At 39.4% G+C, this 18,251-nt stretch overlaps 2 protein-coding genes across 3 annotated transcripts in view; both read right to left on the minus strand.

Annotated features, from left to right (window-relative positions):
* The window catches only part of znf385d (zinc finger protein 385D), a 79,547-nt gene that overhangs the window by 25,893 nt on the left and 35,403 nt on the right, over positions 1-18,251 (minus strand). For both annotated transcript variants that reach the window (XM_044359855.1, XM_044359856.1), the window contains 2 exons: positions 14,075-14,182; positions 1,786-1,954 (listed from right to left, as the gene is read on the minus strand). In XM_044359855.1, coding sequence (XP_044215790.1) covers positions 1,786-1,954; positions 14,075-14,182 — 277 coding nt within the window. The remainder of the gene's footprint in view (positions 1-1,785; positions 1,955-14,074; positions 14,183-18,251) is intronic.
* Positions 6,197-6,994, minus strand: LOC122987824 (tetraspanin-8-like). The gene has a single exon (XM_044359864.1). It carries the CDS (start codon positions 6,978-6,980, stop codon positions 6,285-6,287), a length of 696 nt encoding a protein of 231 aa, XP_044215799.1. The 5' UTR covers positions 6,981-6,994; the 3' UTR covers positions 6,197-6,284.

Below are 18,251 nucleotides of genomic sequence, written 5' to 3' on the forward strand. Positions count from 1 at the left end.
CCTTTAAAAAACTTCTATTGTTACAGTTGAAGGGGAAGACTTTCATTGGGCCAATTTCATGACTTAACACCAGGCAGCTTAAAAAATATTACAGTGGAGGAGACCGAGAGGGCAACACTCCTCAGCAGCGCTTTCGGTCGCCAAAATCGTTATCCTCTACAGAACCAATGTGAAACACAGCAGATAAAATCCTTTCAAAAAAAATCTGCATCTGGTTCCCGTCAGGTGCTGAGAGTTGTAGTTAGTTTTTGTTTACTTTTTAAACATGTTTTTAATCAGAAGTTCCACCAGGAATAAGAATCATTTTAGGCTGACACCTGGCCGAGATAACCGCATTTAAACAGCCACCTGGCTGCAACGTGATGAATATTAAGTGAGTACACAACAATGTGCACCAGCAAAAATGTAATTAAAAATTGAATAATGGGGAAACACAAAGTACAGCCCAGTATACCAAGGAATTATGTTTATACTGGACAATTACGCACTTCACGTTTTATATATACTGCCAACATTCAGCGCTAGTGCAGGAAGTAGTGTGTCCTTTGTGTAGCGAGGCGGAAAGTAGAGGTGTGGAGGTTGAGATGGTGGATGGGAGAACAGTTTGGGCCCCATTACAGACTTGCAATTAAAGTTTTCAAAACATGTTTTTTGTGATTTTGTTATTTATATACTGTCATGATGACGAATGTAGATGTTAAACATGGTCAAAGATCCCAAACTTGAGGTGAACATATGTGAAAATGCTCCCTGCAAGTCCAAAGCCAGAGCGTCAGCCTACACTGAATGCTTCATTTGCAATGTTCCCTCTAATTCCCCTTTGACCTGACGTCAGATCCATTGTACATGCCCAGTCTTTGTTGCTAAGGTTGTTCCATGGGTTGTTTACGTTGTACACTTATATATTTTGGATCAGATTGCACAGAGGTATTTGAGAGGTTTCCATTTCAAGTAAAGAACGAGTAAAATAAGTGAGATCCTACTATTATTTGTTTATGTAGCCTCCAGAGTTGCTGGAAGTCTGCCGAGGAGCAACTTCTGGAAGCTAACCACCATCCGGAGGGGGACCTTAAAGAGACAGGAGCTAAAACAGCCTGTTTCAAACAGAGGCTGAACTGAGGAGATGTATAAAGGACCAGTATAAGATAAATTAGAGGGTTTTTTTTAACTGTAAATCATGCAAAGATATTCCAGTAGAGCTCCAGAATATAAATACAGACCTGGAAATGTGCATGATACATCCCCTTTAATCATTACCACAGTTCTTACCAAAACTTAACCAAGTGTTTTAGTAGCCTAACTCTAACCATACTTTATTTGCCATATCCACAGTTTTCCCTAACTTTTACCACAGTGTAGTTGCCATGTGCAGATATTGTAGAAAGCAAGAATGTTGAAAACGCTGGCATAGGATGTCCTCTGAGGTTTAGCACATAGTTATGAATACAGCTTTTGTGTAATAAGATGCAATGTTTTGACAAATTGTATGTCTTCATCAGAGTAACTTATCCTTTCTATGTCTGACTGTCCCGTGTGTCCTGCTGAGATCTCCCAACTCTAATCATTCAATATGTGAGCAGTGAGTCAGCAGGCAACACAGGGTTGATATAATCAACAGTGAGTCCGTCCAACTCCTAAAGTAATTGCATGTTGTGTCGAGCAAATTTAAAATGCCCAAACAAAGGTGAGTTTATGGGTCCAATATTCACTCTCAACAAAAAGAAAGCAGCTACATAGAGACAACAACAACATTCATGGATTTGCAGCAGGCAGTAAAACACAAACCTTTCCTGTCGTTACCGTTGGGGACCTGCGAGGTGTTGATGCCCTTGGCGATCTCCTGGTTCGCGGTTTCCTTGGTGACCACTGAGCCTTTGAGCTTACTCTTCGGAGCATCCAGGGCTTTTAGCTTCTTGGCATGTTTGGTCCCCTTGTAGTGGGCCAAGGCCTGGCTCTGTTAGGAGAACAAATAACAGGCTCGATTTAACACCGGGAAGCAGCTGTACACAGGGCAAGGATGAAATGAAATATGAAAACTAGAGGAACACAGACAGAGTCAACGAAGCAGAATAAACATAATTAGCAGGGGACAGTTGATATGTCTCGCAGTCCAGCAAAAAATGTCAACATTTGATTTCGTTTCTACCAGTTTTAGAGAAAAAAAAACCTCTTCTCTCACAGAATGAAGTACCTAGTACCTTTTTTAAAAAAAACAGTAACTCAAGTGCTCTTTTTTTTTTTGGATCTGTTGAGTGAAAAACTTCGAGAGCATTTTATTTCCCTTAAAAGGTTATTTCTGAGTGATGCAGCACTTTGGAATTTAAATCAATTTATTGCTCTACAGCAATGAACGACTTTGTTCAGTGCATTATCAATCATTTTTCCTTGTTTCCAGCTTACTTTACTCTGAATATTAAGTAAATTTCTTCATTAATAATAATACCTGGATCTGAGTGATTGAGAAATACGTGTGACCCTTGATGTTTAATTTATGAAGTGGCTATTTGGTTAAAAGTCCGGACACGTAGCACCACTAAGATTCACCTTCACAACAGATTCATCCAGGCACACAGAAGTGGGACATATGCAAAGACTTTGAGCTGTCCTTGTTTACCTCTGCACACTTCCCTGCATACTTTGCCTGTGGCAGGAAGGAAGGTATCAGGAGGGATGCAGTTGCCTCTCAGAATAAATAAGTACGCCAACCACACATCCCCAGAAGATATTTGTAAGCATCTTTATTTATGGGCCACAGTGGGGATATTCACTAAAGACTGCTGGGACAAAGAGACCATTCCTGGTAGTACACCATCATTACCATATAAGTAAAACATTGTTCCTGTTTCTTTTTTATTCTTTTCCAGTAATTAATGTCCTATTGTTTTAGAACAGGTCAGATTGTTTTAATTTTAAGAAAATAACATTGTGATCTCATATGAAAACTCGCATGGCATTTCGGGCGTGCTTACATTAGTCTAATTTATTTGACAACAGTTAACAGCAACGTGCCAAGTTAAATAAAACAAGACAAGAGGCTTCATTACATGAGCTGGAATAAAGTTACCAGAAATTCATAGTTCAATAATTTTGTTGGCAAAGGTTATGAAACTGCTGAAGTGCCAGAAATATTTTTTCTTCATCTTAGAAACCATTTTTGGATGAGGTGCCACTTTTTCAAACAGAGTGCCCATCTTATTCTGACATGAAACTATTAATTTTAACCTACGTTCATCAGTCTCCAGGTACAAAAGTCATTACTTTTTTTTTTTTTTTTTTTTTGGTCATGAGACACAGGTGAGATGGATACGTGTTTAATACGACTACAGCAATCATTCATCTTTCATCAGAGCAATGAAGTGGAGGAATTGCCTGAATTCCAAGTCTGACATGCATGATTAAAACTAGAAGGGAAATCATTTGTTTTCTTTCCAGATGCTATGTGAGCGCTCTGTGAGGGGGAAAAGATATCAAACAAACCAGAGTCGGAGGGTTGAAACAGAACGGTCACAGTTAAATTCCCAGTGTATCCATCATTAGCAATGTGCCCCCAGAGCAAGAATCCTTTGGCCACTGTAAGTTAAGCTGAATGAGAGCATCGGTTAAATGATGAAAATATGGCTTTGATTATTCCTGGCACTAAGTCGAAAACAACGTGTTGTCTGGTTTACTTCACTCAGAGGTAACAAAGCTGAATTAAGACATAAAGAACACTAAAATGATTTCAGACTTTTGTCTGTAGAGCTTCTTCCTTTGTAAATTTTTGGAGAAAAAAAAAACCCATTTCCATAAACTTTAACACAGCCAAGCTGTAGTCATATTAACAAAAGGTCCACAGCAGCACAAGGTCAGTACGCAGAAAGAGATATTGAATGTGCATCTTATTCTGCCTCCCTAAAACTGCAACGGTCAATATATTCATGTTAACAATGGATTAAATGATTATGTGTAATGTGAAAGGTGTCACTTTTAGTAATAAACTCACAGATAATTATCACAGACTCTGCAGTTCCACTATGGACTGTTCTAGCAACAGCTATGTATCCGACATTAGTTAGCTCACACTAGCTAGCTGAGATAATAGAGCTAAAAGGAGAGTAAATATTGGACTTACATTCATTAGGTGACCAGAAACATGACTCTAAATTAATTATAATAATGCTTTGTGTCTGCTAATTGTGTAAATAAGCAATAACAACTTGAAAAGGGGGATAATATGTCAGTGTTATTTACAGCTTGTTACATGTCGTCTCCAATGGGCCGAAAAAAACAAGCAGAAAAAACAACACTAATGAATTGATCACAATTAACATTGTTTTTTTTTTACATGAAATAAAATCTGTTAAATTAATAAGGATACATAGTGAATGTGCCCATTTTTATTTATATATTATTTTTCTCTTGCAGTAAGGAGCAACACAGAAAAAAACTCAAAAATCTCCTAAATTTTGACTTTTGTTCTTGTCAGTTTTAACCATAGACTCTATATGATGGACAACCATCCCAGTATGCATAAGTGAAGCCAAAATATTGCCAATACCAGAGCTTTGCAACCAGATATTTATATACAGTCTACTGTTTTAACTGATAGACAAAGCTATGTTAATACATGAGGAGGGAGAGCGTGTTCAACCTGGCCCCAGAAATAGTGTCTAAGATTGCAAACTGTTGAAAATTCAAGTATTTGCTGTTGTTCACCTCATTCATTCATCAGATTATTACAACTGTGTATCTTGTAGTTTATGTAAATGTGAGCTACACGCCGTGATAATCAGTGACGGCCTTATTTTAGAATCGGTCTATAAACCGTCCTCCCTTTTATGTTGAAGTAAAGCAATTTGCATTTCCTTAAATCTATATGTATGTCTTATCTGAGTATAGGCAGGAGAGGAGGATGAAATAAAGAATGTCAGAAAACAAATATGAACTTGAATTGAGTTCAAATGAATGAAAGATCTGTCCAGAAATCTGGAAATTTTGGGGGAAAACCCTGAAATATCACATGATTGGAAACCTAATTACGAAATCACACTGACTTGTTTTGCTGAAAAGGCGGGGTGGGGTGGGAGGGTGGGGGTGCAATTTTAGGTATCGAGACAAGGGAGGTTCAGGAACATGCTGTTCTGGCTTCATAATTTAATTAACTCAATGTGATTTAAATTAGACTATGACCAATTTCTTCCATAAACAACAGACCGTTTCTGGTGGTCAGGGTTACTCTGAACCAAAAGATCAGAGGAAAGTTTACAAGTGTTACAGCTGTTTATGTTTTCTGCTCACATTTGGCTTTCAACAACTGTTTCCTAACTTGATGTTCAAATAAAGATATCTCACAAGCCCAACACTGGTATAATGATGTCGTTTTTTATTTGTGGAATAGTTTACTTTTTCCTGTTTTTTATTTATCAAGCTGGAGTTGTCTCCCGTTTTTATTTGCAGTTCTGTGTTTAAGCACCATTTTTAGTCAGTCATAAATCTTTATGACCTAGATTCACAGACTATACTGTATATCAACTTTGTGCAGCCAGTAGTATGATAAGGATGCAAATTACAGAAGAACGGTGTCTTCAAGGGCAGCAGATAATGTAAATTAAAACGTTTAGTAATGCAGATTTTATGGGGTTGTTCATCTTTTAATGAAAACGGGTTGGAGATCTTCCTAGCTGTTCCTAACATCACTGTTTCACACATGCAAAAACTCATCCACCCACATTCCTGTGGATCAGTAAAGAGCAAGTAAACAATCCCAACCCTAAGAATCACTGGTCATTGTTTTAACCCATAACACCCGGTGTAGGAGCCTCAATGTCTGCCGTGGGGAGGGGGTGAGAGGGGGGGGGGGGGGGGGGGTCAAGATCAGGTATCATGAGAAGGAGCTACACCTCAGTCTGATTCATTGTGTGAGTCAGACTGATGTCTGAACCAAACAGGAATAAACACATTTTTAAAATGTATTTCCTTCTGGCACCAGCCTGCAGCCAGCCATCAATAAAGTTACATCAAAATCTAATGATTCCTGCACAGATTGTTGCTGTTGGGGTTGTTTCAGAACTGGTGGTGAAATGTTGAAGGATGAAAAAATGTCTAAGAATAAATGTCTGAGGCAAAGATGAAAAATTCAGATATTTTTCTACACATGTATTGCATGTATTTATTATGTTACCTAGTCATCAGCAACAATGTATTCTCTACAAAAAAACATCTCAAAATTCTCAGAAAAGACACAATTAAGACTGACATGATGATCCGTATTTCACTGAACACCTGCGAGCTTCAGGCCTCGTATTTCAAATGATGCTTTTCTTACTTCTCCTAAGCTGACAAAGCAAGACTAATGAGAAAATCATGCCCAGTATCATCAAGATGCCGAAGGCAAACGCAGTCCCCATGAGTGAGGTCGATACTCGATCCAACCATGTCATAATGTACGTCATGCACGGTGTCGAGTATATCTCACGACTGTCCAAAACTGTGCAGTTCCTGGAGGTGTCGGTGCAGTTACAAGAATCGGGCACTACCGAGCTGTTCCCCCAGTCAAAATGTCCAACAAACAACCCACAACAGAATCCGGTCTTTTCCACCTTCTGAAACGACTCCTGGACTTCCTTTGGCTGTTCGCTCAGCGGAAGCAGCTGTTTCATTTGTTCTTTCACCACCTCCTGGGCGGCTGGAGTTCTTGATATGGCGCCCAAAGCTCCCACGGCCAACATCGTGAGAAACATTGCGAGCAGGCCCACGAAGAACAGGGCCAGGAGGCAGCGGTTGTCTCCGATCGCTCCACAGCAGCCCAGGAAGCCAAAAATGAGAGTCACTGCAGATACAAATATCAGGAGGCTTATGGCTGGGAGAAGCTCATCAGTGATCTGGTAGTCGACTTGGTTGTTTCTGGCATGCAAGGATAAACCAAGAATAATGCTTCCACCCACAAAAAACAAAAAATTGAAGGTTAAAAACAAGTTCTTGATGACCTTGCTTGTCATCATTGTTCAACCACAGAGTCAAGCTAAAGGTTATACAGATTGTGTATGAGCCTCTGAGTGCTACTGCTTAAATATAAGGCAGCTGCTGGTGGAGTGGGTGGGAAGTTTTAAACAGGGTGTGTTCAGTAGGTGAAAGGTAACCTTGTTGAAAGCAGAGCACAATGAAAACTGACCTGGAGGGGGTAAAAAAGTTGTTCTTCCACTTGTTCAAGCTAATGGCAACACCTCCGGATGCTATCTCACAGCCTTCCTTTGTAACACTTCAGACAATGGGATGGCATGGAGGGAAAATAGTTTGAGATTGCTCCCCAAATCCTTTGGAATATAAGAGATGATGCTCCTTTTTGACCAAATAATCCAGGTACTACAGGTATCGGGGACTAAACGTTGCTTTTGCACAGTCTTGTCTGCATTTCTATCACATATACTATCATATTACAGATTGCCCCTGGTGTTTTGTTGACATTGGCTTTATATTCTCATTGTTTGGGATCACATAGGCTTCACTGCTGTGTGATACTTTTATTGTATCACTGTGTCTTGTGCTGTTTTGTATAGAGCTGCAACAATTAGTCGATTAATCAGTCAATTTAAAAAGATTCAATGAACTATGAGTAACTCCGTTTTAACCCTGAGGGAGGTAATGTTCTGGGTTTCTTGAAAAGTTCCTGTGGAGGAAATTAGACTAAAATGAGAAGTGATGTTTACATTTCTTCATGTCTATTTCAAGATAATTTACAGAAAGACATTATCAGCCTGTAAATAACCGCGGGTCTTCAAAGTAAACAAGTTAAATGTACATGAGTCACAGGAAGGAGATAAAGGAAACATTAGAAATGCATTAAATGTAAACAGATAATAACATGTGTCCTGTTAAGGCAGCAGGTCGGATTATCCAGTGACTCATTTGTTGTCAACAAATTAGACTTGAATCCAGTTTATGATCTCAACTCATAAACAGGACTGCATCTAGTAAAACAGAAATGTCTTAAAAATCTTTCAGAACAGAGAAGCCCTTTTCTCTTTATGATCTCAGACTATTAACGGGTTTACAAACAGACCCTCTGCTCTCCTAGAGAGCAGCTCGGATCAGTATTTGGCAGAACGGCACAGACGGATCCAGCTTCCTTCTCTGTATCATCTCTCGGTCCAAGCTGCACTATCAGTCTCACATTATGATAAACTGTCCCTGGAGCAAATTAAGACTGTCTGCTTCTATAAAAAAAAGAAGAAAAAAAAAAACATCCTCTGGGGTATTTCAGACCTTCTTTCTCTGCACCTACTTGTTGATTGGCAGGTAAACACAGGCTCTATCTCCCTAATGAAGCGTTAAAATTAACAGCTAGACAGTAAATATATACTGAGATAGATTTCCATGAGTAAAGAATAATAACCTCATTCTGAGTAATCACCGACATATTCAGTGTTAGACATGAATTGATTACTTCCTTAATGAAAGAGGAATGACACTGCTATTTAGGGATACTACTGATTTAACAACATGCAGCGGTGGCAATGATTTTCTTTTCAAATTTTTTGATTACTTTCAAAATAGTATGGAAATTAGGTGCTGGGAAATCGAAACCCATCTGCTGGTCCATCGGTTAAATTTAGCAAGTTTGTATTAATGCAGTGCATTTTATTTGAATGAACTGGAGAGCACAGATATGAGCTAATGAGAGCAGTAATGCGTTGCAGTGAACTCAGAGATCGTAATACCATCTCCATCCTGTAATCTACTTTGCTAATATGACGCATTATATTGAAACTTAGTGTCATAATCATAAAGATAAAGAAGAGAAATCCTTTCATAATCAAGCTATCATGAGCGTGGGCTCAGATAAATGTAAAGAACATTCCCTGAATTACAATATGGCATGCTAAGAAGGGGCTTTCACAAACACACAGAACCATTTTCAGACATGAAACAACTCAAGACAAAACACCCGCTGACTACTTGAGTCACTCACATCTGTTGTTTGTATCGTTGTTAAGCTAACGGTGCCTTATTTCAGTTTGAATGAGTTTCTACAGACAGGTCAGTGATGTGCTGAAATTATAAGAAGTTTTTAATTGTAATCAGTCATTTGAGGAATATCAACGACCACGGTTGGGTGAAGCCACTCAGGGATTTTACTGTGAGTACGTCCACATTAAGCCAGTTCAATTCAAGCCAGTTCCCTTTCAGTCCCCTGTCCAGACTAAAACAGCGTTTTTTCCCCCAAAGCTGAGCTTTTCTAAAACAGTCTTCAGATTGGATACATCTTAAAATGCTAGCTTGGTGTTTTAGTTTGTACAGGTAAAAATGTGGTTTTGCAAAACAATGACATAAACTGTCCAGTCATGATCTGAGTCTGCAGCGACTGAACCGCTACAACTTTTGTTTACACGTCCCTTAGATGTAGCATGTAATGTTGTTTTTTTATCTTCTAATACTTTTATATATTGTACTTAAAACAAATTGAATTCCATTGAACTGAAGACAACCTTTAGTCGCCTATAACTTTCTGTGATCGATCACTTTAAATACCAGTATAGCCAGTATAGCCAAACCCACAGCACAGTTGTAATTAATCTGGAGTTTTTCAGACAACATCTCAATTTTAAAATAATGATCTTATGTCCAGCAGCTTGGGAGGGACTGATGGTTAAAATGTAGTGTTTATGAGCCACAGTTTTATACCTCTTCCACTATCTGGCAACAGAAACAGAAAATGATGTAAATGAGAACAACTATATAATGAATTCAAGTGTATTAGAGTTGCACTTAAGAGTAGAGTCACTCTAGCAGCTGTGAGGCTGTACTTAGGCACATTAGTGCTTTTAACTAAACACCAACATGGCGGAAAGCTCACAGTGACTAACATGCTGATAATTAAAAGGATTTTCTCCATCCTAGTTTATCGTGTTCACATGCTAACATGCTTGCTGATTACCACTTAACACAAAGTGCAGCTGAGCCTCATGAGTATGCACATTAGTTTTGCAGGTATTTGGTCATAAATCTAAGTATTCAACAAATTAAAACATTGACCTGATGATGGAACTGAATGAAAAATTACAGGATCACTAAAGCTATTACAATTCATTACATCTGAGGAGGACATAAATGTATTCATGGCAATCCATCCAGACATTTGAGTCTGAACTAAAGTGGTGAAAGTGATGCCAACATGGCTAAAAAAAATCTACAAGGAAACTACAAGTGCAGAATAGTAGAGTTGAGGAGGAAACACAATCAAACTTACAATATTAGAACTGAGGATGGACGTTTTCCCATATTGTTACTGATACCTAAACATCAGTTATGCAGCCAACTTACTGAATAGCGTTAAAAGAAATTAAAATAAGAGGCCAAAGAGGAGAAATACATGTTTTGAAGATTCACGTTTTGTGACAATTATGACAATTATGTATTAAAGCAGAAAAACAACCAGAAAAAAATTGCTCAGCAGGCTTTTCAAACAACCTCTCCAATTATCTTCTTCCACCTCAACTACATTTATATCGATTGTGTTGTTTGCCATATCTGCTTTTATTGAAAACTTTTATTGAGAACTTCATTATAAAGTTACTCTGAAGTCATGAAAATTGACTATTTGGTTTTGGTTAAATTGGTTAAGCTCCCCATTAGCCCTGGTCTCAACCTTACCATCTCCTAATTTAGCCAAATGGCTCTTGAGGTATGACGGGAACATAAACAAGGCCACACATAGGATCACTTTGTTCCTGACTTGTTTAAATCTTGCGGCTTAAGAGGTGAAAAAGTCCTACAAGGTCAATTTCTTCTATGACTGCATATCTTTTGGTGTTGCTCTGAGTTGGTGAAATGGATGAGACTCTTTCCTCTGGACCAACAAATTGTCCAAGATGGATCCCATTTTATAAAGCTAATAAAACCCACCATATAACTGCTGCTTTTCCATCACATACTGCACTGTGACAGAACGTTAAAGTTATGATTTTTCCACACATCTATAAAATATAGTATAATTTATCCTCAAGAGATCTTGAATATTTGTAGAAAAGTTCATCGCAAGCCATCCAATAACCGTCAGACTGTTAGCTCACAAATAAACAACTTTGCAGTTATATAGAAATTTAGCGGCTAACAATGTGTGATTTATATCAATTTTTTGTCTGATTCACACTCCTACAGTTGACTGAATGCATGTACTGCTTTTCAGCTCCTCTCTGGAGTTAAATCTGTCTGTGACTCACTATTTTCTGTCCCCTCTCGGCTACAGAACAAATTAAATTAAATTAAATACTCGGCAGCGAGTCAACAACGAAGAGAATAATTTAATGGCTCTTCCTATAAACCTTTATCAACTTTTATTCAATTCTTTTCATATTCTTCATACATTGTTCTGTCATTATCTCAGTATATTGTATAATGTTGGTCATTTGCATACCCACTTGCATGTTAATAACATAATTTTACAGCTGGTGTGTAACAAAAGTGTCGGAATATCTGGTTTGGTATTCACTAAAACCTCTTAAATTGTTCTTTGTTCATGTTTGCCGCCGCCTACAAATCAATTTCACTCATCTGACCTCACCTAATTTAAAATGTATTAGTCAGACGATTCAAATGCTATTCAGATGTAAATGTTCTACTGCTTGACGACAGCAGTTTCAGACTAAAAACAAAGACTGAGCGTCACACACACGAAGACGAGGAATCACAACCTCCTCATTCAAAAACATTTCACCATTCGTCCAATGCTGCTCCGTAGTGCAGAAGATACACCTGCACATTATTATTGCTGAAGAATTCTATATTAGAAGTCAAACATGTGGACTGATGATGATCTATAGACATTTTACATGAAATTTACATTACATATTGACAAACCAGACTATGGGTTGGTTTATGGTCACTCAGAACTGGGTCTTGCGACGTGTTATCCAATCACGTTGGAAATCAAATGTGCTAATAGTTGTTCCAAACAGCTTCACTCAAAGGTGGAGTGCAAAGCTTAGAAGGGAAGGGGACGGGGGGAGATGCGATATCATTTAAATATGGGGACAGTCTCTCATGTCATCGCAGTCATAGTGTTGCACTTGCTTGTTCACATGAAAAGTGACACCAGGCATTAACATCCGTCTCGAGTGATCCGATCACAAGTGGACAGCTCTAAGTACAGGTGTGAACGCACCCAAGGCGCATTTAGGACGCGTTGACATCCGATCACTCAGACCACATTCAGAGGTGGTCTGGGCCACATGTGGCTACATTCATTTAGCAGTGTAAACGCAATGTGTCCAGGGCCAGATTAAGGACCGCCTACTCAACTGACGTCCTCTATTTCTGCAGACTAGGCACAGGAATTGAATTGCTGTCTCCTGCTCCAAAGCTGTGTTCAACTTGTTTAATAACAGGATAAAGAAATGCATTACTTTGTTTTTCCATTTTTCATGTGAATTAAAAAAACGTAATCCACCTCCTGTTTTGTCCTGTTTTTCCCCTTCCCCTAACCCGCTTACCTCATCAAACTGACAATTGGAATAGAAATTAAACCAAAACCAGAAAATAACTTGTTTTTCACTTGTCTTGTCAGAAGCTAAACGTTGTTGGATAGTTTCCTCTGTCCTGTCAAGTTAATAACTACAGTTTTTAGTTTTGCACAAAATGAGCTCAGGATCCATCAGGAGGATGACTGCTTTACTCCAAACAGTTTCACTGTATGAACCTGGATTGTGTGTGTATGTGTGTAACAGCTGACCTTTTGGACGTGTACAAGAACAGAACACTAATCTATTCTGATTTAAATAATCAATGAAGTTACGCTGCTGTGCCTCCTACACTGTGCGTAAATGCACACAGCGTCTCTCAATGGGGAGATCGCTGCATATAACTCTATATATGTATATGTATATATATATATATATATGTATATGTTCCGATGCGGCGCTACAGCAAATCAAAAGGAGGGGCATTTGATTTTCGTGAGGAGGCACACAATGCATTGTATATTTGTTTATCCTGTTATCAAAGAAGTTGAACACAGCCTTGGATGGAGGATACACGGACCCACTGCTCCTCCCACCAGTTAAAAACTAACAAATTTGGTCTTTGCAAATGGAAATGATGTACGTGTTTATGCATATTGCATATAGAGCCGGGAAGTGCAATCCGATCACAAGTGGTCACTCAAGACGCATGTGGAGACGCGTGTTAATGCCAGGTGTGAACAGACGCACTTAGAGCTGACCATTTGTGGTCGGATCACCCAAGAAGCATATTAATCCCAGGTGTAAACAGGGCCATAAATAGTTTTGTTTCTAAAAAAGGAGAGCTAGAGAGAGAGGTTGAAATCCTGATTCCTTTCTCACCTCCCCACAGCCAACCAATCATTGTGTTAAGTGGTTGTGAATGTTGGCTTGTTCATTTTGGAGAATTAAAGAAATGGCTGTGCACAACCCCCCTTATCCACCGTTGGAAAGGTGCAGGGGGAGGGGGGTTTGATGGGCTTCTCCAATGTCCAACAAGTATGTCTGAAGGAGTATACAGCTACCTACAGAACCTACAGCCATGCTAGCATCCTGTTAGGCACAATTGTGCTTTGAGCAAAATGCAGGTATAATGTGTACCAAGCTCACCAGATAATGGACAAATTACATCTTTGACCTGATGGTGGTGCTAGATGAACGGTCAGGGGATTACCAGACTTTTTTAATTCATCATCTGGACTAGAGATCTTCCAATATCTGTAGTAAATTCCATGGCAAGCCATCAAAAAGTTGTCACGATATTTCACAAAATCAAAGATATTAACTTCATGGTGGTGATAGAGGAAAAGTCAGTAGGATTCATCCTCTTGGGGCCGTTGATGTCTGTGCAAAATTTCATGACGATGCATGAAATCCACTCAGCGTGGCTAAAAATACATATTGGTTCTCTATATTTATAAAACATGTCCAGCTCTAACAGAACAACAACTGTGTGAAAGAAAACATGGCTGACATCAGAGTCTTTGGAGGTTGTAATGTGGTTGGGGAGTATTTCCTGTTTATTTTCTTTGTGTATCTCTGGCTCTGAAGTGCTCGTGACTTTTGAACTTACATTCATCTTCAGAAGAAAACTTGCTCACCTGTGAGTTGAACCTCAGCTGGCAAACGCTGCAGGAGACGTGCTTCCTCTTGGCGGTGGGAGGGAGGCCGAGGGTGTGATGGAGGACGGCTTTCTGCACCGGGTCCATCTGGAGGACAGAGAGAGACACACACACAGAGAGAGAGAGAGAGAGAGAGAGAGAGAGAGGCTAATTAAAACAGCGCTTAAGCGGACCTGCAAATCAACTTCACTCCTCGATCGCTCACTGTGCAGTAAAGAGAAAACAGGTTGCCTGGAGAAATACCCTTTGATTGTGATGAACGCAGGCCGATAGGTTTATTGCTTTCATCTCATTAAAATAGTAAAGCTGTGTAAAAACAGAACCACATGCATGGGGCTGACGTGTTTTTGACGTGATTTCATGAAAACAAATCTGTTTTTGATTCTGTTTACGGCCGACATGTTTTTCAGCGAGAGGTTAGATTTCATTGTTCGTGGTGAAATCCGCCATTCCTGCGCTGAACTCAAATTGCTTTCACACACTTTAATGATTCAGAGGAGACAATGCAGCATGTAATCCAGCATAATTCTGTCTAATTGATAACAGCTTCACTGTTTACTGTTTACTCTCCTAGTGCTGTATCAAAGCATTAGATACTAATAATGCTAGTGCAAACTGATCGTACCGCCGCTGCTTCATATTAGAACCATTCAACTGGCGCAACAGGGGATGGCTTTTATTGTGAAGCAGTCACAGAAAATTGTTGGCACTGACTGCGATCATTCATTTTTGGCTTTTTTTTTTTTTTGTCAGCGGATCATTTTTTAATTTTCGCAAGAGAGTAACAAGAAGGATCAGCCACAGTGTTGAAGAGCTGCAGGCACATCTCCCAACTCCTCACCAAGGTAACCGACTTCACTGCACCCTGCTCTTATGTGGGAAAACTACTCAGGCTGTGTCATCCAAAATTAAATGACTCACCCAGATATTACACATATAAATAAAATAATAAACCCCGTTCCACATGGCGAGCACACACATTTTCATCTTCAGAACCTAGCCAGGAGTGGTCGTGCTACTGCATTGCTGCACCCTGCTTGTCTGTTCGGTATGTGCCTCCCTCTGTGTGGTGACAGAGCTTCGGGGAATGAACAAACACATCTGCCTCGCTGAGAAAAAGACTCAATAGGCACCACTTGGCTGGGGAAGGTGGAAAGGTGCAGGCGCCGTGTGGGAAGATTAATCCACCTTGACAATAGTGCTGCAGAAAGCAGGCACAATGAAGTTATACTGTAGCTTTCTGTGGATGCTGTTTGGCTGAACTGAAGCTGTTTTCATTATTCGGGATTTCAAAAGCATTTGTGTGCAGGGATAGAAAACGCTTTTTTAGGTATTCATCATTGGAACAAAAGTGAGAAACTGTGGTACTTCAAGAGCAGAGAAGCAGTAATCATCAGTGATACTTTCATATAAAGAAATGTAGAGTTTTTCTATCCTCTTTAAATTCATTTATACACTAGTCTTGTGCTCTTGAACACCACAGTACCACTGGACAATCTTTGACATGATAATCCTGGTTATAAAATGTTGTTTTTATTATACTTATCATTGATTTTATGTTGATTTTTTTGTGATTTTTATCAGATTAACTCATCCATCCACCAACATTTGAACTGACAAATCTGCTTCACTTTGTGCTTAATGAACCTATAAATACAAAAAAAAACTTTCTTTCTTCACATCAAAGAGAGAAAGTTACATTTTTTATCAAATACACTTATACAGTCTAATGCAATCCAATGCCATAGCCCTTTAATAAACACTCTTATAATGTTTAATTTTTGTTGACACTGTGTCAGAGAGGAGTTGATTCAACCCTTTCGTCATTAATGAGGTTGTAATTAGTGTTAGTACTGGATTATGCTGAAAAAGTGCTTCAGATATTTTGACTGTCATTCACGTTGGCTATGGGCAGGCGGTAAAATCCGGCAAACAAACTCCAAAAGAATCGAGGCAGGAAGGCAAGTAATCAGGTGCAGGTGACAGCAAAGGCTGGAACGCTACAAACGCTTGGCAACATAGACAACCTGGCAAAGACTCGCTGAATACTGGTCTCCATATACAGTAAAAAGCGGGACTAACTGAATGAGGAGCAGCTGGGTAGCCAGGTGACGGGGTCAGGTGATTTCTAGAGGAGGGAAACTCACGCAGGGCGACTAGAGAACAGGTGACGCAAAACAAGGAATGGAAAATTTCAGAATATACATAGTTGGACGAGGAGAAGAAAGAGGCTGAAGATGGAGACTGTGCAAACGACACTCTGTTTTGGCTGGCGGCATCCCTGCAGGCAAGTCAGGGTGCCACAAACAGCTTAGACGCAGGATGACCTGGCTTAGAGGGATGGGTGTTGGAGAAAGATTAGAGACAAACTGGAACCAAAGTTCAGAAAAGGCAGTGAAGAGATACTGGCTATAAGAGAGAAAAATGACGGGCTCTGGCAAGGAAACTTGAAATGAAGCAGACTCTGAGAGTGAGATTGATACAGGCTCGGACTGATGGACACAAACAGGGCTGGGCTGAGCTACAGAGAATACAGAAAGGTACAGAGGCAGGTATGGATTCAGGTGGAGAAGCAGAGACAGGCATTGGATGAAAAGCTAAAATTGGGTCTGACTGAGAGGACAGTTTCTGGTTCAGGCAAAGAAGCAGAAACAAGTTCAGGCTCAGAGACAGAATCAGGATCAGCCAGAGGAACAACGGGACGTATTGCTGATTTACTGCAGGGCTTTGAAATAGATGGCTGCAGTTATACAGTACGCTCCCAATATTATTTTAACTTTGACATCAGATTTTATGCCAAAAACCACAATAAAAATGTATATTTCTTAAAAGAAAGGCACAGGGGTATTCTTCAGAGTTGTACTGTAAGTACAGATACACTTTAAATGGGACATATACACATTTACAGGTCAGTCAGGACAACCAGAACAACCTCAGCAACAAGGATTATGGATGGATGGATGCGCAACAAGTTGATGTCATCTTGTCAGGAAAAAACATTACAAACAAAGCGTTCAGAGCAGACTGAAGCCCTGGCTTTGGTCTCGCTGGGAGCATTTCTACATACATTCACCTCAAGCTTTGAGTCTATGTCTATGTTTATATAGACATCTGACATCATAATTGCATATAAATGGCAGAAAATCACAGGTAAACAATGAGTTTAAAACCTTAAATGATCTATGCCAATAGTCCTATAAATTTTTATAAATGTCTTTTTATCACTTTTATCTTTTTCTTCTTTTGACAAAATATGAAGTGAGTTGTAATTTTTAAATGGTTGAATTTTCATTTATTGGATCCAGTCAACAATATCTGCCAAGAGGAAATCAAAATCTTGCTACAATAAAATGTTCTTCTTGCAGGAAAACAATGATGGCCATTGAGCTGTCGGAGAAGTGAGGGAGTCTCACATGAATCACTCGCAGCGCATAAGTTTACAGACAAAAAACCAGTATCACAAAGTTGTCCTTGGAGGGTGTTTTTAGACACTTATGATCCACCGAGGCACGCAACATAAAAGGTTTTGAGGAATGGCATTGTGTTTAAGCACTGCAGCAAATTCAGTGCGTGTTGACAGAATATGTATAACCCAAGACTGGTGCTGGTCTGCAGGAGGATTATATGTGTTTTCAGTAGGGTGTGACCCAGTTGGGCATCAAACTTACAAACTAAGGACACATGCTACATTCTCACGCTTTGAGCAGACTCATTCTTAAAGTATAGGAGTACAGAAGGAGAAATAAGACAAAAATAATAGCTGCACTAATCAATGTTTTTACGAACAATGGGTCAAATGTGTAACGTGAAAGGAAATCATCACAAACTCTGCAGTCCCCCTCAGCTCTATGGAGTGTTATAGCGATTTGTTTTGGTTTTACAGCCCACAACTTTACTATTTTAATTCACTGCCCTCATCTTCATCATTTCCAGTTTCCTGTTCTCAGCCTTAAAGCTCTGATAAATTCAGTGTATGCTACCTGCCCAGCAACAAACAGCTTACAGAGACAGTTAGCTACTAGCTGGTGAAGGAAGTAGAACATCTAGTAGCTAAAAAAGCCGGATATTTCCCTCTGGAGTTGGTGTAAACCAGACTAGAGCAAGAAGAAGAGTGAAATATTGGACTAACATTCATCAAATGACCAGAAACAATGCT

This window comes from Thunnus albacares, chromosome 8 (assembly GCF_914725855.1).
Source record: "Thunnus albacares chromosome 8, fThuAlb1.1, whole genome shotgun sequence".
Taxonomy (NCBI): domain Eukaryota; kingdom Metazoa; phylum Chordata; class Actinopteri; order Scombriformes; family Scombridae; genus Thunnus; species Thunnus albacares.